At 44.3% G+C, this 27,860-nt stretch overlaps 2 protein-coding genes and 1 long non-coding RNA gene across 4 annotated transcripts in view; 1 reads left to right on the top strand and 2 right to left on the bottom strand.

Moving 5' to 3' along the window:
• Positions 1-451: 451 nt before the first annotated feature.
• On the bottom strand, positions 452-7,693 carry LOC132463130 (uncharacterized). The gene is made up of 3 exons (XR_009526970.1): positions 6,626-7,693; positions 941-4,345; positions 452-859 (listed from the first exon to the last, which is right to left on the bottom strand). It is a non-coding gene; the product is annotated as an uncharacterized LOC132463130 (long non-coding RNA).
• A 1,630-nt stretch (positions 7,694-9,323) lies between these two features.
• Positions 9,324-12,778, bottom strand: tmem53 (transmembrane protein 53). The gene is made up of 3 exons (XM_060059071.1): positions 12,486-12,778; positions 12,139-12,242; positions 9,324-11,956 (listed from the first exon to the last, which is right to left on the bottom strand). The coding sequence occupies exons 1-3, from the start codon at positions 12,538-12,540 to the stop codon at positions 11,255-11,257; spliced, it is 861 nt and encodes a 286-aa protein (XP_059915054.1). The 5' UTR covers positions 12,541-12,778; the 3' UTR covers positions 9,324-11,254.
• Positions 12,779-13,239: 461 nt separating this feature from the next.
• tesk2 (testis associated actin remodelling kinase 2) overlaps positions 13,240-27,860 on the top strand; it is a 39,347-nt gene continuing 24,726 nt past the window's right edge. For both annotated transcript variants that reach the window (XM_060059068.1, XM_060059067.1), the window contains exons 1-4: positions 13,240-13,633; positions 19,586-20,126; positions 20,659-20,778; positions 24,828-24,949. In XM_060059068.1, coding sequence (XP_059915051.1) covers positions 20,004-20,126; positions 20,659-20,778; positions 24,828-24,949 — 365 coding nt within the window. In that variant the 5' untranslated portion in view covers positions 13,240-13,633; positions 19,586-20,003. The remainder of the gene's footprint in view (positions 13,634-19,585; positions 20,127-20,658; positions 20,779-24,827; positions 24,950-27,860) is intronic.

The following is a 27,860-nucleotide window of genomic DNA, read 5'->3' as shown; positions in this document are numbered from 1 at the left end:
CCCGCCTGGCTTGCAACCAAGATGGCTGCCAGGTGAATAAGGGCCTTGCAGGAGTCCGTCTCAGATGTACCGAGAGAGATTCTAAGAGACAAAAAGCTCACATGATAGCCAGTGTCACCGCGGATATGCAGATCAACGGAAGCCAGTGTCACTATGGATAAGTCTCAACTTCCACTTGCATGGGTTGGCGGTGCCATAGCCCGTTCTGTCCAACACCCACACACTTTTTCATGTTACAGTCGACTCAGGAATTCAGCGGTCCTGTAAGGTTTGGATTAGTCTTCAGACTGATCAACGACAAAGTAGTAGGAGCCCATGTCTACAATCAGAGTGACATTGTACCGCTGCTGGCTAGCACCATCAATATGATGGCATGTTGAGATGAGAACTGGCCTCGAATCCACAAATGCCTCTCAAAACATCATGAAATGCAGTGGGATCAATCTGAGAAAAAGCCATGGTGTCCAATACTTGGACACACATGAAAGTGTGACATATGCAACTCCTAGGTTGAATATATGCTTGATTCACAAAAACTGCTTCACAGAACGACACTTCGCACAGACCCAAGAAAAGGATGTGCTCACATTTAAATTAACCCAGCAGTCAAAGGTTTCAGTATAAGCACTTTTACAAGCAGTTTTATTAATTTGTTTGAATATTGCTCAAGGCAGGACAGAAAGACAAAGACTTGGGCCTCATGTGATGACAATGGGTTACAATTCATTACAAGCCAAGATCATATTTCCATCTGTGCTAACACAAACTCAGTTCAAGAAACTCAACCAAAATACATGGATTATTGAACTCGGTCCATGTGCTTTGAGCAGCAGGGCTAGTGCCTAGGTGCCTTGTTGCTCTGTGAAAAAAATACATCAACAATATCAACACATGAACAACCACACAGGAACTTTATCCAGAAACAATTTGCAAAACGTACCTCTGGCCAAGAAAATGGTGCTCAAAGCCTGTGTGTTTAGCTCCACCCCTTTTATGACCTCACTGACATCACCTGGGCATGGTCAGCACTGCTGGGTCCTAGATTCCCCAGTGTTCTTTTGTCATTTTCAGAAACATTAAAGGAAATTTCAAACATCTAAACATCAATGGTCATCTGCAAATAATTATTTGCAGATGTCTTTAAGAATATAAATAATATTAAAGATAGAGTTCTGTGATTTCAATAAACATAGCACTGGCTGTAGATATTTATTAAAATCTAAATTTTCAAATGATCAATAACCACTTTCCCCCCATTAAATAAGCAGATACTGAGTCTGTGTTTAATTTCGGTTGATAAATACCGTTCATGATTACCCTGAATACTATAATAGCTAGATAGATATGTATACAATCCGTCATAAAGCGGAAATCAATACGCTAAGGAGAGGTATGGCTCTTCCCAGCCAACAGCTTCCCCTCCACTGACGTCATGCCATCAGATTGGAAAGAAAGAGAGAAATGGGGTGAGTAAAAAAACGCTCTCATAATGGGATCATAAGTCATCTCTCAAGAATCGATTACAGAAAACAAATGAACACTTGTATCTCAAATGGAGCACTCCCATATTCTCAACCCTGCGTCTAAACCAATTGTAAAAATGGCTACTTCTTCTGGATGAGCTGCAAATGTATTTTGTTTCAATCTTTGATCTCTAACTAAAAACCCAGGGTCCCTCATCAATCGGCTGCTAATGTCTGTGAGCTCCCAGGGAAGAGGAAGAGAGGAAAAAGTTTGGTGGCCATCTTAGATACATTCCTTCCTTCCACAGGGGTCACCCACTCTCCAAGGAACTTTTCCCCAGGAATGATGTGTCTTCCATGGGGTTGAAATCTGTAGCAGCACCCATATGTAATCATGATTCAGGACCTATTTAATATATGCCTTTATGACAGTTAATGTTCGCCAAGCTACAAGCCCAGACTGAAAAATGTCATGTCAAGTTGTGGCATGAATTGGTCCTCATCGGTGCCATTATTAATATAAATATTTTCTCAATTACAATTCTGAGTTGACTGTAATTGGCGACTTATTTGCCAGGCTTAAGAAGGTTTTTTGAACCACAGGGATACGTTGATTTGGTTACTCTGCGGATGTTTTGACATGCCTCCCTCACCACCCCCATTGCGGCAAGAAGACCCCCCCCCCCAAATAATCCAAGATGTAAATGAGCTCTTTGCGCCTCTTATTAAATTACAGCCAATGAATCCGCAAAATCAAATGATCAAGATGGATTATTTCGTTTAGTAAAGTTTTTAATGCTGCAGAAATCTCAAGTGATTCTACGTTTAAAAAAAATACCAAATTGATTATGGAAAGCGGCCTTGCGATATAGTGGGCTAAAAATAATAATAAATAAAATAAGAACAATTCTGTTTTCTGTAGGCACATCAATTCCTGACACCAGCAATCACATTATAAAAGGAGCTAATTTGTGCATTAGGCACTCTGTGTTTGTTAAGATGGGACTCAGTTATAATCACAGAGTCGACCACTTAGGCCCATCACATAAATAAAGCGAACAGAGGGCTGTACAGTTAAAAAACACTTGGGAGTGCACAGGCATTCCCTCAAAAATTAACCCAAGTAGCTTTCTCAATTATTACGCTGTTGTAAAATTTAAAAATTCAATAGCGAGCGAGTTCAGAGGGAGAGCTAGGAAACAGTGTTGATTGTTCTAAATGAAAATCAAACCCCAACCAGAGCGGCCACGATTGAAAGCTGGTGACGGCTAATTTCCTGTCTCTCTCCCTCTTGATCAATGCCTCCCTCCCTATCTATCGGACTCTCTTTCTGTCTCTTTCCCTCTCATGCTCTATATCTATTTTTCTCTCCCTCTATATCCCTGTCTCACTCCCTATTTATCTGTCCTTTCTCTGTCTATCTTCTCTCTATCTGACTCTCTCCCTCTTTACCTGTATACCTCTCTCTTCTCTATCTGTCTTTCTCACTCTCCATCCGTCTCTCTTCTCTCTTCCTGTCTCTCTCTTTCCATGAAACAATGAAACGTGAGAACAGGAGAACGCGGGAGAGAGAAGGAGGGAGAGAGAAGGGGGAAGACATGAGAGAGAACAAGAGAGATTCAGAGATTAAAGTACAGGAGACAGAGGGAGGGAGGGAGGGAGAGTGGGAGAGAAGAAAGGGATGGCAGATAGGGAGAGAAAGAAGGAGGGAGAAAGGGAGAGAAGGGGTTGGAGAGGGGAAGGAAAAAAGAGAGGGGGAGAGGGAGAGAAGGAAAAAGGGGTTGGGGAGGGGAGAGAAAGGGAGGGAAGGGGAGAGGGCAGGAGGAGATGATTTAAGATAATGAGAGGAGTGAAACGTCATTAGTGCAAATTAACTTTTGTCATCAGAGGTGATCTTGGTGGGGAGGCTGTGATGCCGCCAGCCCTGCATAATAGCAGTTTATGTGTTGCTGCCCTGTGTAAGTGTGTGTATGGGTGTGTGTGAGAGAGAGAGAGAGTGAGCGAGAGAGAGAGAGAGAGAGAGAAAGAGAGAGAGAGAGAGAGAGAGAGAGAGAGAGAGAGAGAGATGTCTTTGGATTGAAAGGGCATGACCGGTATTTTGAGGAGGCCCTTTCTGAGATGGCCGGCAGTTGAAAGGTGAGCCGTGCATTGTGGGCCGCGATAGGAAGAGAGAGAGAAAAACACTTTGTGTTTCAACTTTGTTTTTGTACACATTTTACTTGTGTTTTAATGTTAGTTGGCACGGCAAGACAAAATAGTCTCCTGTTTTAACCAAAACATAATGATGGAATATTTAACACAATATTTATAAGTATATCATTTGTTGCCACTAAACAATCATACAAAAGAACTGCGTTTGTATTACCTCCATCATTTCAACCATTTAAAGTCTATTGCACAAAATAAAATAAAGGAAAATACAACGGTGGATATCTTTAGGGGATCGGGGACAGTTCCACTGGTTTCTACAGAACTGAAAACCATTTCAACAAAGGCTTTTGTTAGAAGTGCTCTCCTTTGCCAAATCACCGTTAATTTGTCAGATAAATTGCGCTCTGAATATCTACAGAATATCCTTCCTCCAACCGAATGCCTCTTGTCTTAGCCACGCGTTTCCAATGACACACACACAATTACACAATTACAGACACACACAGGAGCCTCGGCCAATCGGAGCAGCATGTGTAGTGCATGTGGTTTGTGTGGCGTCGGGTGCTGGAGATCGGGGCCCCAGTCCATTAATTAGTAAGGAACGGTCGTCGGAGCGGAGACGGGTCCTGGCAGGCCCCGCTCTGCTGTGATCAGGACGGAGATAATGTGTGTAACTCTGTGTCCTCGCCCTCCACCCAGCTAATGGTGGTCCTCTTGGCTGGCCGTGCCGTCTGGAACGGGAAACACAGATGTGGATGTGTTTACAACGGTTCAAAAAGAACTCAGGATCGATTGACGTGTTGATGGGGTTGTACTTTGAGCGTTTGCGGGGTTTTTTCCGGAAATCTGGCTGAGGCTCAAGGGAAGGCAGTTGAAACAGTAATAATTACTGCAGTACTCTCCGCTATTCCGGCTAGTCGAGTGGCTAGGGGGTTTGACTCCAATATGGAAAAAAGGTGTGTGCTAAATAGTAAATATTATTTTAATTCTACAATAATAACAGCAACACAATACCTTACAACATTACCAAGTGACAAAAATAAAAAAGAATACGCTTTTAGCTTTTATAAGGAAACACAAATGCAACACATAATACATCATATAGATGTTATTATATTCCAAATAAATTTATAAATTACAGTTATAATACAGATTTATATTCATATTTATTGGAGCCTGCTGAGAGAAACAGGGACTGCAAGTCGTGTGTTGAAAACATATCAGTTAATTAACCCGTGAGAATTAATTCTTTGTAATCATCACTGTTGGACCCAGCGCGAGAGAGAGAGAGAGAGAGAGAGAGAGAGAGAGAGAGAGAGAGAGAGAGAGAGAGAGAGAGAGAGAGAGAGAGAGGGAGGAAGGGAGTGGGAAATAAAGAGAGAGAATGGAGGATGAAAGAGTGAGAGAGACGCAGGAAAAAATGGAAGCGAGGAGGGGTGGGGCAAGATGATAGGGAGATAAATTCTTGTGCGTTAATCAAGCCATGATGAATCGTCCGGATTCATGCAAACACGGCTCGCTAGCGAGTCCCCTGGTAATTCTACACACAAACACACACACACACACACACACACACACACACACACACACACACACACACACACACACACACACACACACACACACACACACTCACAGCATAGACTGTGGAGAGGAGAGACTTAATACCAGGAAGTGGTCTGGCAAGGATGCACTGGACTGTATGTAGATAAGGGGGGGAGTGTGTGCATGTGTGTGTATTATGTGTATTACCCTATGTGTGTGTGTGTGTGTGTGTGTGTGTGTGTGTGTGTGTGTGTGTGTGTGTGTGTGTGTGTGTGTTTGTTTGTGTGTGTATGTGTGTGTGTGCGTGCGTGTGTGCGTCTGCCGTGTGTGTGTGTGTGTGTGCGTGTAAGACAGATAGAGAAACCTCTTCCTATGTGTGTATGTGTGTATGTCCTGATCTCCTCGCGCTAGTCGCCGTGGCGATGACATATCATAATCTGCTTAGTTAGCGGGCAGGGGTCTTTAGCTAACAGATTAGCAGCCAGATCTGAGTAATATACTCCTCATTTAGCTTTAATGCGTTTTGCATAGAGAGAGGCTTCGTCTCATCACTCTTCAAGATGAATCGGCTTCCCGGCCACAAGACAGAACAGGGGGAAAAAAAACTTCTAAAGATATTAGTCTAGCGGCAACTGCATAAATCATCAACATTTTTACTAATGGGGAGAAAACGTTTGTATCGTGCCTATAGGTATAAAGCAGAATACACACACCTGCTGTCACACTTGTGCGTGGACAACAGCACACGCATGCTGGAACACAATGTGTGAACAGAAAACTCATAAAGGTTGTTATGGTGTAGAGATGATGCCTCATTGACAGGTACCTGTCTTTAGAAACATAATAAAGAAATCATTCAGCTTGTATCTACCATTACTTTTAATTATTGTAAGTCATAGATAAAAGCATCTGCTAAATGCCCTAATTGTAAATGTATTTATGTATCTAATGTGTGTATTGTCCAGTTCTCCAGTCTCGGTAATACAGCTCATGAATGTTTGGTTCCTGAGTGTCAAGGGAAAATAGAGCATGAAAAATATATGCAAATATAAAAATATATAATAATAACAAAAAACCTGGAAATTCCTGGGCAAAATTTCTGGGCAAACGCAAACATCTGCACATCCAATCACACATGAACCCTAAGGTAACATAACAATCCACTCTCCCACATGGATGTGAAAGGCAGCTCTCTGTCTCTGCTGTCTGTTTGATACGCACACGGTTTGTTTTGTATTGTACTTTTAATTTGACAGCGCTCTGAATAGAGCCTGCTGAAATACATACGCTTCCTGTCAGGCTCCCCCCGACACACACACACCCTCCCACACACACACACACACACACACACACACACACACACACACACTCACACACAGAGACACACACACACACACACACACATACATTCATACTCACACACACACACACACATGCACACACCTTTAATTTGACAGCGCTCTAACCTGCTGCTTGTCAAATGTCCTCCAGCGACAGCGGGGGTCCGTCGAGCCGCGGGGGGGCTGTTCAAGGACATCTGTGAAGAAACGATCGCACACAGACACACACATGCTTAAAACACACACGTATTGCACACACTAAAAACACACATAACATTGCAAGCTTAACACACATGCACACCCACACACATACACACACACACATAAACCCTTGAAACACACACACACACACAACTGGGCAAGCTTAACATTCATGCCCGCACGCGCACACATTTAAAACACACACATGCACCCACACGTATTAACACACACAACCAGACACACTTAACACCAGACATACTTAACACACACACAAACAACCAGACACACAGTCTCCCAAACATGCACACACACCGGCAGTCTCACACACACCCGCGCGAGAACGCACACTTTGAAGGGGCCGAGAGAGGCTGCCTAGAGCACTGCGTGAAGAGAGAGAGGCTGCACATATGCTGAGCGCTTCTACCTAGCTCTCTCTCTCTCTCTGTGTATCTCACCCCTCGGTCCATCGCTGTTCCTCTCGGCCTTTAACTAGAGGGCTGAGGGGCCTGAGATGGAGGGGGGAGGGGCCCCGTCGACAGCTTCCGTGTGGTCCAACAAGACTGTCCTCACACACACACACACACACACACACACATAAACGCAGACACAAACAGACAGATATGGACACACACACTCACACAAACAGACATATATAACCACAACCACAGATATTGAAAGACACACACAGATGATGAAACTGACACACACACCCCCACACACATACAGACACACAATCAGTTACAGAAACACACACACACAAATGTATATAAACTCACATACACACATACAGTCAGAAACCCATACACACAATAATGTCTACATTCTTCAATCCAGACCACTGGGAGACCTGTTAAAGTTGCTTAAAGGCAGACAAGACTTTGGTCCTCATCCTGCATCTCCTCCCATCCTGAGTGTGATAAGGATGTACGTGGGTGTGTGTGTGTGTGTGTGTGTGTGTGTGTGTGTGTGTGTGTGTGTGTGTGTGTGTGTGTGTGTGTGTGTGTTGCGCGCGTGTGCGTGTGTGCTCCCATGCTGCCTCGGGCAGGGCGGCTGCGGGACACTTTTTGCTCATTACGACAGCGAGAGAGAGAGAGAGAGAGAGAGAGAGAGAGAGAGAGAGAGAGAGCAGGGAAGTGGAGGACTTCCTGTCAGCTTCCCTGCGCTGGTTGATCACAAGACCCCCACCCCTCACCGCAACGCACGCCACAGGGAGGGGACAGGAGAGGTCCTGGTCGCCGTGGGCGTCGGCCACGAAGAGACAGTGGAGCCAGGTAGTATGTGTGGAGAGGGATAGACGGATGGATGGATGGATGAGAGATGGATGCATGGATGGATGTGTGGGTGGGTGGATGGATGTGTGGATGGATGGATGGATGGATAGATTGATGATGGATGGGTGGAGGTAAAAAAGAAGCAGCAAGACCAAAGAACTGAAAGAGTTCAGATGGAACAAATATACATGAATTCAAATTGAATCCCTCAAATAAGTTCCATGAAATATTTTGTCTTCTATATTATCAATTACAGTATTACTATTAGATATAATAGTAACAGAGTAAAAAATAAGGGCACCATCGGAAATGTTCAGTAAAAGGAAAAGTTATCATGACAGAATGTCAGACTTGGCACCCTGAAATGTCAAACTTTATACTCAATCATGGCAAATCTCCTGCGAGAGCCAGCAGGATGGAGCATCAGATCGTATCTTTTAGTGCGTATGAGTGTTGCTGTCAGATAAAATGTCCTACAGGCCCCTCCAACGATCTAGAGAGCCAGTTCAGGCGAACCATCCAAAATGTCAACGTGTACAGTGATACAAAAATGTTGCTAAACTCTCATCCTCATGCCATCGAGACTGGCATTAAAAACCCAAAGGCACACGTTCTTTTTTGTTGCGAGATAACCAGCTTTTGCAAAAGGGCGGCAAAAAAAAAGAATCAAACAGGCGTTCATACAGGTGTTGACTTTGGTCTTCTGGATGGTGTCAACAACAACTGGCAGGAAGAGAGTTCTTTGGTCTCTCAAGACGTGCGTTCGTTCGACTCCGGCCATGATAAAACGGCAAGATAGATTATTTGAATCAGGTAAATCATTGCTAAAAGTCAATGTGTAAAGCCAAGGTCCATGAAAACATCAGCTCGGGAAAGAGAACATGCAGGATATGTTACCTCGTTGCCAAGTGCTAGCACTTAGCACCATTAATCTTCCCCCCCCCCCCCCACACACACACACACACACCTCTCCTTTTCTCTCTCTATTATCTCCAACCTTCTATAATCTCCAGTCGTATTTTTCCTCTTCTTCCCTCCATGTTGCTGAGTGCTCCGCGTCCTCTAAAAGTATGGATCTTGACCGCAGCCATTTTTCCGACGAAGAGGAAAAGGCTAAAGAGAAAGCGCTGACCCCTCTTCTCAGCAATTTCCAGCCCTCATCAGCGCGTGAGACTTCATTAACTTCCGTGACGGTAATTTCCTTCCCGCCCTGCGTTTCAGAAAGGGGGCTGTTATGACAGCGGTCTTAACTTACGTTTTCTTCTTTTTTTTTGTTTCGTTCAATTTCATTTTTTTTCATTGTACTTTAACTCTTGCCAAAGCAATGCTGCCGACTCAATTGAATAATCAAATTAGCGAAGTTTTGATTTATTAAGACTTTTAGAACCTGAAAAAGGAAAATCTCCACACAAACCTTATTTTTTCATATAGCATACATTTCCCAGCAGTAGGCCCAACGATATACATTGAAAAAATGAAGCAAGAAAATGAATATCCGTAAAAGTGTTGAATCCAAACGTAACTTAACAAAGGAAATGCCCCAGGCCACCTCGATTTATTTATTTTTTTAAATAAAGTAGCCTACATAACACACAATTCCTGGAACTGTAAAAAATATATACAACCAAAAAGCTTTCAAACGGAATGGTGATTGTGTTTTATGTTTGTTAAGATGCTTTTCTTCATACCAAAAAAAAACCTTTCCTACCAATCTAATGCCTCCCTTTCCTTGTGTACTGCACAACAAACAAACACTTAAATCATACAATGGCTTCTGTAGACGCAATGCTGGTACACAGCCTTTATTTGCGCACTTGGGAGAACCCATAACAAAATATCATTGTTCAAATTGAATGCACCGGCTGCACTGTGCAGGGCTACTGTGGATAAAGGCTGCCCTCTATAGGCCATTGGAGGTCACTGAACGTCCTGTCCGTTACTCAAATCAAGTCCGTTGGTAAGAGGAAAGACAGGCTTGTCCGTTGGAAACGATATGGGAAATAAAACAATTATACTAAATGATGTCTTAATATCTAAATGTATCTCTGTATAAGTTTACTGTCACTCATTATTATTCAAAGAACATGCTCTTTTTAAAATACATAGGCCTAGATATATTTATCATTAGAGAATAATTCAGATTTATTTTATTAAATTTGAGATGAGCTAATGAAGGATTATTTAGAAAAATGTATAACTGAAATTGCATAATAAGACTGGACTGGTTTTTAGTAAATTAAAGTGCTGTAAGGATTGGTTGATTGATCAATGCCTAGAAGATTCAAGCTTGAAGTTGCTTTCGCGTTTATATTTAACCACAACGTTGTGAATCAATAAACATAATTTTCACATTAATCCAACCCAATGTTGTAGAAGTTATATCACATTAATACAACAGAACTCCACTCCCTTCATCTTCTGCAGCACTTAAACATAATCCATTGGGTAGCCTGAATAAAAGGCAATAGCCTACACAGAGTAATATTGAAGCCGTTAAATTCATAAATTCACTCTTAAAGTCACTTAAAACATGTGGCTGACTGGGCATAATATTATCATTTTCTATCTGGACATACTTAGAATATCCATCACAATATACCTTCTAAATAAAGATGGGCTCTTGTAACAGTAACAGAGAATGGTGTTAAGACTCCTAAACACTGTCAAAATGGTTTCATGATTATATACTCAAGGCAGACAATGGTGTCAAGTCAATTTGGAATACATATATCCAGTGTAAGCCATAGTGTTCATTTTCTACATGTGTTACAATACAGTAGTGCCGTAGGTACATACGGATAGAGCGAGCCTGTGTGTGTGTGTGTGTGTGTGTGTGTGTGTGTGTGTGTGTGTGTGTGTGTGTGTGTGTGTGTGTGTGTGTGTGTGTGTGTGTGTGTGTGTGTGTGTTTTAAAAGGTTATGCAAGCAAACAGTGAGTGTAGCAATCAGTTTCTACAGACAGCGTCTACTCTAAAGCCTTGTTCAACGAGAACTTGAATGTGAACCAGGAAGTGAAACAGGAACCGCTAGGAGTTAAATGTCTCAAAATTTCAAATGAACCAATCAACAATCACTCGGGGGAGATTTACTAGCTCCCATCCTAGCTCGATTCTGTAGAGGTGCGTGTAGTCGTAGCAGCGATCAGCCAACAGCCAGACTACTCTACCAATGGACCTCCTCACCCTTTGGTCCATGCAGGGGGGAAGAGGGAGGTTGAGACCCCCCCTCCATGGTCTCCCAACAGGAGACCACAGACCCCCCCTCCCAGTCCCGCCCCCCTGGTCTCACTGTGCCTGAACCAGCCGTCTGCTCCTCCCCTGGGACTCCTCCCCGCTCGCCATGCAGGCCACCAAGAAGTCGCGGCACCGCTGCGTGTACTGCACCGGGAAGTCCCGGAAGTGGCTGACGTGGGCGCTCGACGCAAAGTCGACGCTCTCCACCGGGACCCCGTGGCGCCGGAGGGTCCCCACCATGTCCTCCACGTCCTTGTGCCGGATGACCCGGTCGGCTCCGGAGTACAGGTAGAGCTGGGGCCAGGGCGGCGGGTGGTCCGCCATGGCGTCATAATGGTTCCGGTGGACGTACTTGGTGATGGGGTAGAGCACCACGCGCAGCAGGAACACCGTCACGGCAAACAGCGCCGTCAGGACGCACCACAGCACCGGGTTGACCCTGGGCCCCAGGGTGGCGGTGAGGGCCCGCAGGGCGCCCCGCACGTTGGCGCTGCCGGGGGCGCTGTCCACCACGGCGCCGATGACGCGCAGCGAGCTGAACTGCTTATCGCTGTGCAGCAGCTCCACCACGTAGCGGTAGAGCATGAAGCCGCCGTTGCTGAAGATGTGGAAGAAGACGGGGCTGTTCTCCACCTCGTAGTCGTACAGCACCTCCAGAAGCTTCAGGGCCGTGCCACTCAGCTCCTTGAAGCCGAACGACTCCGAGATGAAGACGGACTTCAGCTGGGCCGTGTAGCGGATGGTCACGCAGCCCTGCAACGGACGCAGGACAAGACACAAAGAGAGGAACGACAGACGTTAGGAAACGTCAGACAGTAAGAAACGAGAACAGGAAAGCAGAATGAATCAGAAGCAGATCCTAATTGCACAACCCCTTAGGACATTATGAGGACGAAATTAGGCTTTGAAGATAGTTTCAGGGTTGGCTGTCCGACCTGCTCATTGTAGATGGAGCTGTATTTGGAGAGGTGTTTGTCTTTGCAACCAGCCCAGCCCAGGAGGATGACAACCGGCTCCTTTGTCCCCTGCCAGTGTCTTTCTGTAAGCAGACACCACGTCAAAAGCAGTTCATAAGCAAGAGACATTTTCAAAGAGTGTGTTTGTGCGTGTGTGTCTGTGTGTGTGCGTGTGTACAGTTATACAATGTATGCATCAGTATGCTAACTGAAATAACATATAGGCAATGGCATGTATGGTAACAGATTACAGCGAGGCGGCTAGATGTCGTCTAACCAAATAGCTAGCTATTATGTCTACAGTGAAATCGAGCTCCACCGCTCACCCGATGTCACTGCATCTGGAAACACAATATTGTAGTCGATCTCATCGTCTGCCATTTCTTCACGGTTGTATCAACTGCAGTCGAAAAATGTGTTGCTCATTTGGGTGTAGTTAATGGGGAGATGAGAAGTCCAATAATGATATAGTAGCTTGATGTCAGAAAGCGTTTACGAAATTGAAGTGAAAAAAATATCCCTGCAGGGGGCTAGTTATGTATTGGTTCGGCACACATCGATTGGTCGGAGTTCTTCTTCCTGGTCTTGCCGTGTACTTGAGTAGCGATTGCTGTATTTAACCACTAGATGGGAGTCTCAAGACGTCCAAATAAAGTCGAGGGAGCCCTACGGGATATCCGTGTTTGTAAAGGATATCTGTTGAGGCGAACTAACAAAAAAGTGCATGAAAGACCTGAAAATGTTTTTATTAAAAATAAAAAAAAACACCATCTGAAATGAGAGTAGGGATACCTGAAATTGTACCACAGCTTCCTACACAAAACATAACGAACGATCAGCTTTCAAGTTAATTAAGTGCAATTCTATGCCAAAAAAACTAAATGTAAGAGAGCCCATATATTAAATAAATGGCACCACAATCTCCATTCAAAACAATAACAACAACAACAACGGGATTTCTCATTGAGCACGCGTCAATGTTTTGAGCCGCCTTCGTGACCTCCGTGCATTGGGCGAGTTCGCAGTCAATCAAACTCGTGGCAAAATGTAGGCGGAGATTGTGGGAGTGACCTGGTGGGCGGGCGGAGGGAGACGAAGGACCTGTCAAAGAGAAGCGACAAACGCTGATATACTAACCAAGGCGAACACCAAAACAATAGTATTATACCTGTTGGGGAGGCGATATACAACCACTGGAGGATTTTGTATTCACTTCGTATACTCATCTATATGTATAATTCGCAGATGCGTAATCATTAGACAAACAAAACTTTGGTTTGTTTCCCTGACGACGTTCGGTAGCTCCTTCGCTCTTAGTGCTGTTTACCATCTCTTCTTACCAAGCGAGCTAGTTCTCGGTTCGATCCCACCAGTTTCGTTCACATGCTTCCAGGGACTGGCACGAACTTCGCCTTGAAACCTTTGATGACTCATAATTCGTGGTCGTGGAATGACCTCGATGAAAAACGAACAGGTAAGAAGAAAGTTGTGTAGGCAGCATCAAGGGAGTGAAGTCTCCTCGGAGTCTCGTCGCTGTTCGCTGTCTTGTGTTTACGTTCTCCACCTGCCCGGTTGGACGCACGTTTTACCAGATCACTTAGTTTTTATATATTTTTTTGTGTTTTGGGAGTTTATAATACTTTCATTCGTTTAATAACCATTAATAGTCTCAGTGATTTATTTTGAAGATGATGTTAGCAGGACGCACATGATCATTGGCAGTAACGTTACTTTGTTGGCATTCTTTGAACAGACATGATGTTGATCCTCCTTGGTAATTAATTACTAGTTAAACTATAAAGTCGTTTTGAAACGTGTTAACGAATGATTAAACCCGAGAAGAATGGCGGGTATGTGGAGGCTCGGATACCATGGACGTTTACCACAATAAATGCGGTCAGATAAGAGGGAACTATTTAAGGTGTGACCTCGTCAGGCATAAATTGCTGTACCTTGGTATGTGTTTGCAACGTCATTTTTAATAGTATTTCCAAAGCAAGGGGAAAAAAACTTCATACGTATAGGTGCCCCCATGTTGCCATTGTATTTTGTAAATCTTGAGCTGTCTGCTGTTCATTCCTGCCTTATTATCGGGTTATGTTAAGTGGTGCCGTTTGGGAATTTGAGGCATTGTTGTTGAGGTATTGAATATTGACAGAAATATTTGTACTCTGAATGTAATGAGGATTTATGATATCTAAAATAGTATAGTACTATAATAATAGTAAAAAACCCGCATTGTCGTATGATTTGACAGGAAGTTGTTCTTCAACGTCTAAATTGGATATGTATCTCTCCCCCTCGGAGCCCTATTGACATCAAACAGGATGATGATATCTCTTGCTTTTGATTTATGGAGCATGGGGACACCCCCGTTATACATTACTAAAACGTCACTGGAGTCATTGAGAACTTCAGTCAAGTGCTAACCTGCCCGAATTGTAGTCCTACCCCTTTCTTCCCTCTGTTGTTGGAGGCAGAGTTTGCTAGCAGACAGACCGACCGACAGACAGACAGTGTTTGTCCGAACAGGCCAGGAAGAGACAAGACAAAGCAGGCAACAGAGTATATGTCTATAGGGGTGGAAATTATATTGCAGAGAGCGTCCATTGCTGGTAATAGGTAGCATATGTCACTCGATCTGGGACTTAGCAAAGGTTCAGTGGAAAGTACCTTGGACCTAGCCTTGTGTACCATTAGGAACTTTTGTGAGGAAATAGCAGGAATGAGAAGAAACAAATAGATAATAGGATACACAAGACAGAAGTAATCCATAGAGCTGAGTTACCATCGCGGAGCATTGAATGGTATACCTACATGAACACAAGCCATTGTGTTTGGTACGAATCAAACATTTGTGTTGGCAACACTGATTGTGTTGGCAAAGTGACAGGGAATTGGAATTACATTAAAGGGCAGGTAGATGTTAAGCGTCTTGTTCATGAATGCCTAGGATGCAGACATTTGGCCTGGAATCCAGAACCTTTGTCTAGGAGTCAAACACCCTAGCCACTAGCCCTTCCTGCCCCAAACAAGCAGACCACTGTTGACCCCATCCTACAGCCCATCTCCATCATGGTTTGGTGGCACTGGCTAGGGGGTCTCCAAGCCAGAGGTTACCCGGTTCCATACCAAAGGCCAACAACATACCCTGTACGCATCCCCGTAGCAAAATGTCCTTACCTACCCCAAGCTCCTGGGGGGGTAGGTCAGAAATGTCTTGCACAGAAAGTCGCTTTGGATAGAATGCGCCTGCTAACTAAATAAAGAGTTGAATAGTATAGTGTGTTCATTCTAGACTAGCTTATTTGTTCTCTGATCGGGGCACACTAGATGGGAATCATAATATAATGGAACTCCTTTCAGGACAGAACATACTCTATCTCACTTTAACCAGGCCTTTGGCAAAATATTAAGTCATGCTACAATAACAAAGTGCTGTCGGGTTTAAAAGGTACTTTGAATGATTGATGAATAAACTATTGCAAACATGTCACACCCATCGTCAGAGCAGCAGATCACAAGCCCCGCACCTAACCTCGAGTTGTTTTCAACCACAGGATGAATGTGTCTTGTTTTACATTGTCATTACATTGGTTATTATGAGACTTGTTGTTGCACTTGCCGACCTAGGCATTCGTCGCATACACTGTCCTCCTAAATCAGGCTAGAGGGTCAGGTCTCGACAGGCCTTGGTCAATAGGCAGAGCAATTTATACGTCCACAGTTCAGAGAAGCCCTCCACGCTACTCGAGGTGGAGGAGGCGGGAATTGTGGAAGGAGAGGGTCAGGGATTGGTGTAGCAAAAAGTCAGTCATTTCATCACAAATATGGTGAAGAGGAAACAGCACAGAGTTTTGCAAAACGGATCTTGAGGTAATTTTACGGTTTTCACCCTTCATGCAAATTTGACTCAGCAAAAGTCAGCTGCAATGGTGTTGAATGTAGACAAAGTGAAAAGCTTTTTTTGCAAGCACATTCCCTCTTTCGGAAGTTGTTCCATGCCGATACGGTATACATCACCAGGAGGAAGTTATTACACATGTAAACAGAATTGATTAATTGAATTGATCAACCACAAAAATATTAACGCTTAAATCGTATCTGGAATTTACAGCTTTATCTTAAAAAAAAGAAATGTGCTTTCAATTTAACAGCCAATCATTCAACCCCCATTCTGTTGTTTTATTATCCTTGTTGTTAAAAACCATCACAAATACTCCTTATCTCTCTGACTCTCGCTGCCCCCCTCGCAACCCATCATCATAAAGCCATTCAGAGGTTGATTTACTATTGACATCTTCTATTGGCCTGTAATCCACTGGGGCACAGCTGCTGAGTGCCAAGTCCCCAAAAAACTACTGCTAGAAAACTTGAGCCCCAGGCTACTTTGGTGGATGTCCCATCTGGTTTTTAAAATAACACTAGGCCACATTTTAGGAACCCAAAAAAAGTTTCCCCCTTTTAAAAAAAAAAAAAACACCAAAACCTCCCCCTTTTCCACCCCCTGGTTCTTTTAGTGTGGTCTTTTGAAATGAATAGCCTTGGAAACGCAATACAACTGAGGACAGTACAAGTCTCTCGATGCTCGTCGGCGTCTATTTCTGTCTCCCTTTTAATTAGCTTGCGTTTGAAAACGTTTTAAACTTGACTGGATGATTTTGTCAGGGAGGGATTGGTTTCCGTAGCAGTTCCTCGTTGTTTTTCGAGAAACAGCTTTTTCTTGTTCACACAGCGCTCAGAATAGTAGTGACCCTCTATCAAATAGGTGAGTCATTGAAAACCGGAAGATGTGGTGTTTTCGCAGAGCTGGCTGTAGAGCGTTACTTCGTTTCAGTGGTCAATGAGTCACAGAAACTGTGTGATCAACCGCCCCCCCCCCTCAGACAGCTTCAACACTTAGTTGTCCGATGTCCTGGTTTCAGGTTAGATTAGGTTACATTGCATTTATTAAGCTGATGATTTTGTCCATTGCATTTTATTGTGGGGGCATTGCATCCGTTTCTCTGTCCACGCTCTGGGTGCATTAAAAATTGGGAGAGGTTGAGAATTTATACTTACGTGTGTGTGTGTGAGTGTGTGTGTGTGTGTGTGTGTGCGTGTGCGTGTGTGTTGGGTCTGCATGAGGTCAGGTTCTGGTTGAGTGAGAGGCTACTGGAAGTTGTAGTCCTGATGCATGAGAGTGGCCTACAATTTATTTCCTGGCGCGGGTCGTATTCAACTACTGTCGTGTGTCGAGGAGCATGAAGCGTCATTAGAGAGAGAGAGAGAGAGAGAGAGAGAGAGATGGAGGGAAGAAAAATTGGAGTGTGAAAATCCTTTTAGGGATGTGGTTGGAGCCAGTGGGAATGATGTCACTTGTAAGCTGACCAGTTAGTCAAACGCTTCTTGAGTCTCGTGTCTGGAACACAACTGGACCCTGGTAGCACATGTATAAACTTCATTGCTGGGCCAATGTAGTGGAAACCATGACTGTTTCCAACCTTGCTACTCAGATGTCAACATGCATACACACGCACACATCTGTACACCATATATCATATGCACACACAGTTCCGATGATCAAATGAATCTTTGAGCTTTTCCATGTAATCTTGTAGGCTACATGATGAATTCAGCAGCAAAGTACGAGAACAAAACCATTTTTACAGTTTGTTCAGGAATCGTGTAACTCAATTTGTAGATCAGGGTTCGTGGGGTCATGTCTGGCATCGGAAAGGTCAGTTAATCTATTGTAGAAGAATGAACCTTGAAGAATGGACTGCAGGTCAAGAAGACACTGTCCCCAAGATACTCCATTATCGGAAATCCATACAGCCTCCTATTCTTACCAAGGCCCCTGCTGTGCCAGATGAACTTTGAATGTATCATTGCGACGCAGTCCGTTTTGTTACCGCAACCAAGCACTGCGTGGATTATGAACTTTGCACCACGAGTGACTCTGCATTAAAGGGCACAGCATACGACTTTCTCTTATACCAGCAAGCCTTGAGCATGTAATCCATGCGTGTGTTCATACACTGATACTGAATCAGGACATTATCTCTCTTTCATCAGCAGAACGGAATCAGTTGCTCACAGGCCTCAAGCTATGTCCAATAATGAGCTTGCCTAACAGGCGGGTGGGTAATCAATTATTGTCAAAGGTTACCTCCAATGCTATTTTCCATCAAACACTGTAATAATCACAATAAATACCGGGTGGTTAAAAAATCTCACAGTTAATCAAAGGTTATAAACAGGTTGGTAATAGCACATTGTTAAATCACAATAAAACAATAAAATGATAAATATCCGAGCATGCACCGTACAGACGACGATAACGGACATGGTTCCAGTGCGAATCGGGTTCAGGATTTGGTATGAAGGATTTTTTGTAGATGTTTTTAGTTGAGTGGCCCCTTTTGGGTCTTCCCGCGGGCAGTTCTAGGAATTCTTGCTTTCTTGCTTTTTGTTTCACCTGCTTTTTATACACACATCCAGTTGTATTTCGTTTTTCATAATAATTGTACTGGCAGTTTGTAATTCTAATGCTCTTATCTCTATCTTATCACCTATCAATTTGTCTCATCTTGTGAGAGAAGTGCAGAGGGGGTTATTATTTTGGTGGAAAAGGTAGTCTTTAATGAAAAAGGACCATCGGTGAGGACTTGCCGTCTGTACAGATGGAAAATAAAGTTTGCGGAGAAGCTTCCGGCCCATGTCATTGTAAATATTTATTAATTTCTTTTCCCAGAGAGCATTGTTCCCAAACTCTTTTCCAACATGTTTTTAAGCTTCAAAAAGCTTCTTTTTTTTTTTTAAAGATCCATTCCTTGTTCCCTGTGTGTGTACCCTGCTGGCTTTGTTTTGGATGGCAATAAGGTCCAAGACCTGGAATAGTTCTTGGCTGATCTCCCGTAATTGGGAAATCAGAGCTTATTATAACCATTATGTGTTGGCATGTCGAGACGTGGGTGTCAGTCATGGGGAAGCCTTGGCAACTGTTCATGGTTTGTTCCCAAAACAGTTTGGGTTTTCGGTTGAAACGGTTTGATTTCTTTGCCAATTCCTTTTCATCCGTCTTCATTTATTCAGCTGCTTGATGGTGATGCATCATATTCTAATTATTATCATGTTATGAGATCAGTTACTTGGGTTACCATAGGGTTGTGATCAGGCGTTCAAGTTGTCACATCCTGTTCTTGAAGAAGAATTGTTCCCTTACCTCATTTGACTGACTCCTGAAATGAAATTAATTCTAGTTAATAATGTGAGGACTGAACGCAACCAAAACATAGTCTTATCATTGATATCCTGGTATTCTGTTGAATCCCAAGTTACAGCTTTGAACAGGAATATAATCTGCCCAGGTGTCACACGCACACGCGCACACGCACACACATACACACACTCTGACTGAAGCCTCTGTTCCTTTCTTTTCCAGGCCATATCTCTGAGGACCTGCTAGGAGCCAGTTCAAGATGTGAGAGCCATGTCCTCCCAGGGGCTTCTAACACACTCCGTCTCCCCCAGTAAGGAGCTACGCTGCTGACTGGCCTACTCATCCCCCCCTGTCCCTTCCTACTGGACTACAGTGCACATTTTGGCGGCCCAAACACGATTTATTTTCTATGTTTTACACCAACATCCATGGAATGGGTGATTTCCCCACCTGGATCCCAAAGTGAACATTTGAGCTTTCTCCTTGGGATAAGGAGCCCGTTGACGCTGATGACGACGATGAAGGACTTGTGTCCTGTGGTCGGCGTCCAGAGACAGCACTGAGAACCTTCCTCTCCCCTGGGGGACCGCGCCGCTAACAAGTCAGCTTCCGCCGCCGAGACCCCGCCGCCACCCGGGTCATGGACCGCAACAAGCGCAACTCCATCGCCGGGTGCCCTACCAGAGCGGACCGTCACCATGACGACAGCGATGCCAACGCAGGGGGAGGGCCCATGGACCCGGTCACCGGCCTGCCCTCACAGGTGATTGGTCCTGGGCACATATTATCATGAGTGTGTTCCTGATAGGCCAAATGTTAATGTAAGATTGGTAAAAGCAATTAACGAATGGTTGACTTGGTCAGTTAAAAGTAATGCGTGTACATTTAAGAGTAAGTAGGATAAAAGGAGAATACAGTGTTTTCAAATGGAGAGAGCCCCACCCATATATGGTCAATGTTAAAAAGACTGCATTTAGCGCTTTTCAGGCCTACCGTCCCTCAAAGCACTTTACAATATCTCAACACAATCAAACACACAATCGTTCAAACATCCCCACACCGACGGCGGTGTCAACCATGCAAGGCGACAGCCGGCACGTCGGGAGCAGTTAGGGTGAGGCGTCTTTCTCAGGCACACCTCGACACTAAGCTAGGAGGAACCAGCCATCGAACCAAACACCTCCAGAGTGCCGGACAACCCGCTCCACCTCCTGAGTCACGGCCACCCGTACAGGGCCTTCTAGGTGGCCATTTTGGATCTAAGTGTACATGTGGATGTGTCGGTGGCGCTGCAGATTGGCCGGGTGTGTCCGTCCTCCTACCGAGCCCTGATCAGTGCCTTCTCCTGCCTCACCCGCCTGGACGACTTCAGCAGCGAGTGGATCGGCTCAGGCTTCTTCTCCGAGGTGTACAAGGTGGGTCCCGGGGACGTTGTTGTTGTTATGACTTTATGGAGGATGACTCTGCTACACAGTCATGTCTGTTACACATGATTACTGCTTTCTCTCCCATTCATCCTTTTTCTATTTGTCATCGCCATAATTGCCACTCACAATCATATTCCGTTTTAATTTTTTCTATCCCTGAATAATCCCCAGTACAGGAAAGTGTAGTGGCCAGCCGATGTCTGTAGGCAGCCGTGAGCTAGGTGCTCCACGATGACTTGAACTGTAAGGTGCTGTGAATAAAAGTCTGGTAAATGCCAAAAGAGATCATAGTCCATGCATTCCTCCAACCACTCATCCACACATTTGCGCATCTAACCTGCTGGTATGAGTACTGCATTGTCGGGTTCATGTTTCATCACTGCACTGAGCACGAGGAATCACAGATAATAAACATGGGTGAATGAAAAGGACATTTTAACGGTCTACCCTAAACAGTAAAAGCCCCAACGCCAAACTCTATTGGACTCCCAAACACCTCGAGTGGGCGCGGATGTGCGTGGTGGTCCGCAGGGCGCTAGGGTGTCTGCGCTTGGCTGCGCCACACGCTCAAACTCCCCCAACTCCCCCCTTTCCACGACAGTGTTTGAGTCTTGTTAGGCCTCAGCCACATAAAAGGAGCCATTCTATGATGGAGTTTGTTAACCCTATTACTTGACAACAACACCAACCACCCCCCCCCCCCCCCCCCCAGGGGCTTGTGAATGGCAGCCACACAGTCACACAGACATGCTACGTGTTATTACTCTGGCTGTGCGGCATGAGTGGCCCCTTTCTCTTAACGCCAGGAGCACACCAGAGCAGTCTTCCACGCTTCGAGCAAAGCACTGCTCTTGCAAAGATCTTTTATTTTCCTGGTTTGTGTGTGTGCGTGCACAATAAAAAAGAGTGTATCAGATCGGGGCTCTGGGAGACTTTATTGTCTGTCAACAGTGAGAGGGAGAGAGCGGAAGTGTCAGACGTTAAAAACAACCGTTGAGAATTTACCACACGCATAAAGTTTGAACTGCAAACGAGTTTGAGTGCGGTGGAGTTATGTCTGTTGACACAATGGATTTCTGTTTTTTTTTTTTGAGGGGTTATTGATGGCGGGAGGGGAATGGACTGAAGGGTGGTCTTGTGCCGGTGACAGTGAATCTCTTGACTCTGTGTGGAATGGACAGAGATTGTTATGATTGGTTGGTTGTGTGCGTGTTTGTGTTATAACATGTCAATTAATTTGCCACTGAAGTGTATGCATGCGTGGTGTGAGACCCAGTCATCCCTTCGTTGGCTATTGAGTTTAGGCCTCATGCAACCAGGAAGGGATGTTAAATAGCAGGCTCTCCTGTTGGCCTACACAATTATTTTAGTGTATTTGTTCGTCTGGATTAATCTCCTCTCAGGTAGAACGTTGTTTGCAAGGTTGAGGCCAGCTTTTTACAATTATTATATGGATATAAGCTAATGTAACCTTATAAAGGATATAAAACAATTTATTATTACTGAGTCGGATGGAGCTCCTGATGCAGAAGGGTAGATGGGGGGGGGGGGGGGGGGGGGACGGAGCTGAGGAGGGAGAGCAACGTGGCGTGAATATGAGTCTGGACCCGAGCCTAAGAGAGGGGTTGGGGCAGTTTGATGCCTGCAGGGGTGTGTGTGTGTGTGTGTGTGTGTGTGTGTGTGTGTGTGTGTGTGTGTGTGTGTGTGTGTGTGTGTGTGTGTGTGTGTGTGTGTGTGTGTGTGTGTGTGTGTGTGTGTCTGCAGGGGGGAGGAGGGGGGGGGGGGGGGTGGTAATGACTGGAGATGAAGCGGATTGTGAGGGAAGTTCCAGTTTCATTTGTGGAAGAGGACAAAGATGCAGGGGGTTGGAATTTAAAGTTTCTACAAAGAATGAGATGTTATGCAGGGAAAAGGGCTTGTGTGTGTGGCGGCGGCGGGGGGGGGGGGGGCCTAAAGGCTTCATCTGTATGAAGCCTTTAGACGAGAGAGGGAGAGAGAGCGCTGGAGAGGGAGACAGAGGGAGAGAGGAGGGGAGATTGACTGTGAGAGAGAGAGAGAAGTGGAGAGAGAGAAGTGGAGAGAGAGACTGGCAAAGGGAGAACGGAGCAAGAGAGACAGAGTTGTAGAGGGCGAGAGACTGAGAGAGATAGGCAAACTCTATGGGCAAGAGAGAGACGGAGAGGGGCATTGGAGTGCATGGTAGTTGGAGGTGAGGATGTGACCATGCCCAGGGTGGGGGAGGATTAGGGTTGTTGGGGGCATGGGGGGAGGGGGCGGAGTCACCATCTGTTGTTTCCCCCCTGTCCTGCGGAGAAGACGGCTGGCTACTAGACACCGCTCTGCCTCCTTGAACTTGGTGTGTGTGTGTGTGTGTGTGTGTGTGTGTGTGTGTGTGTGTGTGTGTGTGTGTGTGTGTGTGTGTGTGTGTGTGTGTGTGTGTGTGTGTGTGTGTGTGTGTGTGTGTGTGTGTGTGTGTGTGTGTGATCTGGCAATATTCAGAAAATAAACACTTCCTAATTAGCTTAGCAAATATTGTTTTTATTGCGTCAAAAGTAAAAAAGAAACGATATGCATTTCATGGAGTGTAGTACAAATAAATATAGTCCACGCAGCTCTGCTGTTAGGAACATCTTTAGTTAGCAGAATGCAACACCCACGTATCTTGCGCATTGCTTGCATTTATGCAAAATGTAGGGGTTGCATAAGATGTACATGTGCAATATCTCAACGTGTGTCTTGGCTCTGCATACTTAACAGCCAGTCCTCGATGACAGGGATGACGAATATGAAAGGTGTTTGACCTTATATACGGTAATTAGAACATCTATCTTTCCCTCAGACTTCCAGGAACAGCTTCAATGTATGACTTGTTCCTACGAATAGAGATTCCAGATATTGACTGATAGAATGCAAAACATGATCTTAGTCATGCACAATGAGTGTTCATCCGTTTGCACTTTAATTAAAACGTATCTCCTCCAACATCGTAATTTCAATACTATCTTTTTTGGTATTCAAATTTCTTCTGATGAAGCCTACAGTGTTTGTCATTATGGCAATCGACGGCGTTATGTATGTAACAGATCATCACGACCACTTGCTCCTCAACCCACACGTTGCCATTATAGCAACACCAAAACAAAGTGCCCCACATCGGTAGTCATGAAATCGTATGAACTCATACTTAGAACGCTGATAGGCAGACCTGCCTGTAAAAACCATTCACCAACAGCAACATCACACTGTTAATAAAAGGTTCAAGTGATTCTCTTGGGTCCATCCCTGGTACGGCACCAATGTCGATGTCCTTCACTGCATCTGCAGATTTTTTACTACTACTTTACTTTGCTATGAATGCATTTAGTGTTCTTCTGATTCCCTGCCTTAGTCTATCTTCATGTGCTATATTTCATGTTCCTCGCTGTGCTGTACAGTTCTTTGATGTGTGTTGTGTTCGTTTACTTTTAGGGTGCTTTATAAATCAACCTGAACCAATCCAGTCCCCATCCAGACCTCTTTTATAGAGCACCTATAGTACGATTCTTCTCGTTAGCGTAGAACGTAGCACATGTTGACGTCACTGTGTGTGTGTCTGTGTGTCGTTGTGTGTGTATGTGTGTGTGTGTGTGTGTGTGTGTGTGTGTGTGTGTTTATATGTACGTGTGAGCTGAACCGGCAACATTCAGGAAAATAACTAATTTGCGTAGAAAATACATTTTGTTATTGTGATTAATAGTCTTAGAAATGATCTACAATCTGTGTTTCATTGAATATAAATAAATATAATCCATGCAGCTCTGTTGCTGGAGGAACATTTTCACTTTGCAGAATATGAATGCGACACCCACATATCTTGTGTATTTCTTGTGTTTGTGCAAAATGTAGATGTTGCATAAGATATACATGTGCAATACCTCAACGTGTGTCTTAGCTCTGCATACTTAACAGCCAGGCCTTGATTAAATGTGTGTCTGTGTGTCTGTGGTTGTGGTTGTGTGTCTGTGTGTCGGTGCGCGTGTCTGTGCGTGTGTGTGCAGGTGCGCCACCGAGCCTCCGGCCAGGTGATGGCGCTGAAGATGAACAAGCTAAGCAGTAACCGAGCCAACATGCTGCGTGAGGTGCAGCTGATGAACCGGCTCAACCACCCCAACATCCTGCGGTACGTATCCATGGCAACCGCAAGGCTGGAGAGAGCTGGGTTAATTATTGCTTCAGACACGGAATATGTGGACCTAGTGTTATATAGGAGATAGGATAGGTGACCCTAGTGTTATATAGATGACCCTAGGGTTGTATAGCTGACCTAGTGTTATGTAGGTGAACCTAGTGTTATATAAGTGAACCTAGTGTTGTATAGCTGAACCTCCTGTTATATATGTGACCCTAGTGTTGTATAGGTGACCCTAGTCTTATATGGGTGAACATAGTGTTATATAGGTGAACCTAGTGTTATATAGATGAACCTCATGTTATATAGGTGAACCTTGTGTTATATAGGTGAACCTTGTGTTATATAGATGAACCTTGTGTTATATAGATGAACCTCGTGTTATATAGGTGAACCTTGTGTTATATAGATGAACCTCATGTTATATAGGTGAACCTCGTGTTATATAGATCAACCTCGTGTTAAATAAAGGGTTGTGTTGGACTCCGGAGCCAAAAAGTACTGGGTTCGATCCAAAGTGCCTGCTTTCAGGCACTTGTATATGAGAAAGTTGTCTCCTACTAACCTAGAGGATAGTACTAATGCTCAAACACTGTTGGTTTACCAAAAATTTACCGGTAGAACATGTCATTTTATAAGGTTGGTCATGATAATAATCATATTCACATTTTGAACAAGTATATAATGATATTATATGGTGGCTAGCATGTGATGCATGTAAAATCCATTTATCCACCATAAAAGTGCCATCATCAGCTATAAAGGTTTGGTGCAACAGACCAAACAGTGAAGTCCTCTCATTAGGGCTTATCGCCATGGATTGCGATAAGTCCATTATTCACACCCGCTTCAAAGTTAGCGATAATAGCCTGAAACCCGCTTGCTAGCATACCATCACACTGGGATTTGAGCAGTGCGTTAAGGTTTAGGTAGCCCAGTGACAGGCTAATGCTAGGCTACATGCTCCACGCCCAGGGGCTAATGTCGGTCGCCCTCAAACCAGAGCTGGACAATTAAGTTTGCTTAGTTTATTGTTAATTGTGAGTTAAAACGCAGCACCATAGCTTATAGCTATTGTTTTCCAAAATATCATGTATAGCACCAGAGTAAGATTTGAGCTTAGAATAATATCCTCTCCACTATGTGTAGCATTTGAGTTAACTTTGAGCTTAACCTTAATATCCACTGCTGTATGATGTACAGCATTTGAGTTGGCTTTCAGCTTAACCTTTATATCTACTGCACTATCATAGAATTTGAGTTAGCCGTGTGCTAATCTTTATATCTGAAGTCCCTGGGCAGGAAGGACGAGGTGCTCTGCACATACTGTGACGGAAGCCTCAAACCTGAATTCATGTCTTTCTATCTTCTTCTTCAATCTATCTCTCTTCCTCTTCCTCTTCTCCTATCTGTTACTCCATCTCTTACATGTCTTACTTTTCTTAATTATTATAATTAAAAAAAAAGCAAAATCTCTCTCTCTCTCTCTCTCTCTCTCTCTCTCTCTCTCTCTCTCTCTCTCTCTCTCTCTCTCTCTCTCTCTCTCTCTCTCTCTCTCTCTCTCTCTCTCTCTCTCTCTCTCTCTCTCTCTCTCTCTCTCTCTCCTGCTGTGCACTTGCTTTGGGCTCTGTGGTAGAGGCTGTATCTAAGCAGGCCTGAATAAATGTGAAATACAGAGAGACTCCATTCACCTATTTACTCATTGGCTACAGCAGAGATTCACTAAACAAACAAAGAAAAACCCTGCTGCAGAATAACTTAAAGGCAGGGTAATGGCAGGGAAACCCACATGCTTTTTAAAGACGTATGTAGAATAGCACTTGATTTGCCACAAGCGGTAATTTGTTGTGCACAAGCAGACATTTTGTTGTGTGTGGCTAAAACAGTGAAAGTGTTCATACAAAATACAATCCAAAATAATTATTGGTGTACTAAAATAAACGACAACAGCAACCTAAACCATTAATTGTTTTATGTGTGTATTCAGTCAGTATTTTTACAAAGAGGGAAATGAGATGCCTTTCAGATGTGACATTTTTATAGCCTATAGATAACAACGACGAATGTTGGCATGATCAAGAGTCAGAAGGAAAACCATTTGACCAAGATAACCCAGAACGGGTACTTTGAATTCCGACCCAGGCTCGATATTCTAGTTTAATATCCTACTTTTTCTCCTGGAAAGGTGAAGGAGGAACAGCGATTCATTGTGTGGTGGTTATTTCTTTGCATGGTTCTTGAGTTCATTGTCCTGTTGATCCCGCAGTGTGTGGGTTATGGTGTCAACGCCTTGTGAGGCCTGGTTATTTCACAACAACGAACACACGAGAGGTCCTGATAGCTGTTATGGTTTCCTTCCACATACACGCATGTTTTGTGTGTATTTGTGTGTGTGATTTTCTCCACACACGCACACACGCACGCACGCACGCATGCATGCACGCACTCTATCACTCCCTCTCACATAGATACACAGTCACACAAACATATGTGTGCAACGTTTTGTGTGTTTGTGTGTGGTGGCCTTGCGCTCCCATGTGTGATATTGTTTACAATGCCATCTTTGTTTTATATTCCGTGTGTGTGTGGTTGTGTGTGGCTGTGTGTGTGTGTGTTAATAAGCAGACACTGAGTGGGGTCATTGTTTGTAAAAAAAAAAATCCACCAGAGGTCTACCAAGCGTTCATTTATTCTAGAGAACCACACACACACACACACACACACACACACACACACACACACACACACACACACACACACACACACACACACAGATGGAAATCAATGATCTGTGGGAATGCCGAAGTGGATGTGTTGACAGAAACGGGGGGAAGGATGGAGTGGTGGAAGAGGAGGAGGAGGTGGAGTTGGAGGTGGAGGTAGAGAAAGGGGAGAAATGGAT

This window comes from Gadus macrocephalus, chromosome 8 (assembly GCF_031168955.1).
Source record: "Gadus macrocephalus chromosome 8, ASM3116895v1".
Taxonomy (NCBI): Eukaryota; Metazoa; Chordata; class Actinopteri; order Gadiformes; family Gadidae; genus Gadus; species Gadus macrocephalus.
Note: the sequence above shows the minus strand (reverse complement) of the source record. Positions and strands in the feature narration are given on the sequence as shown.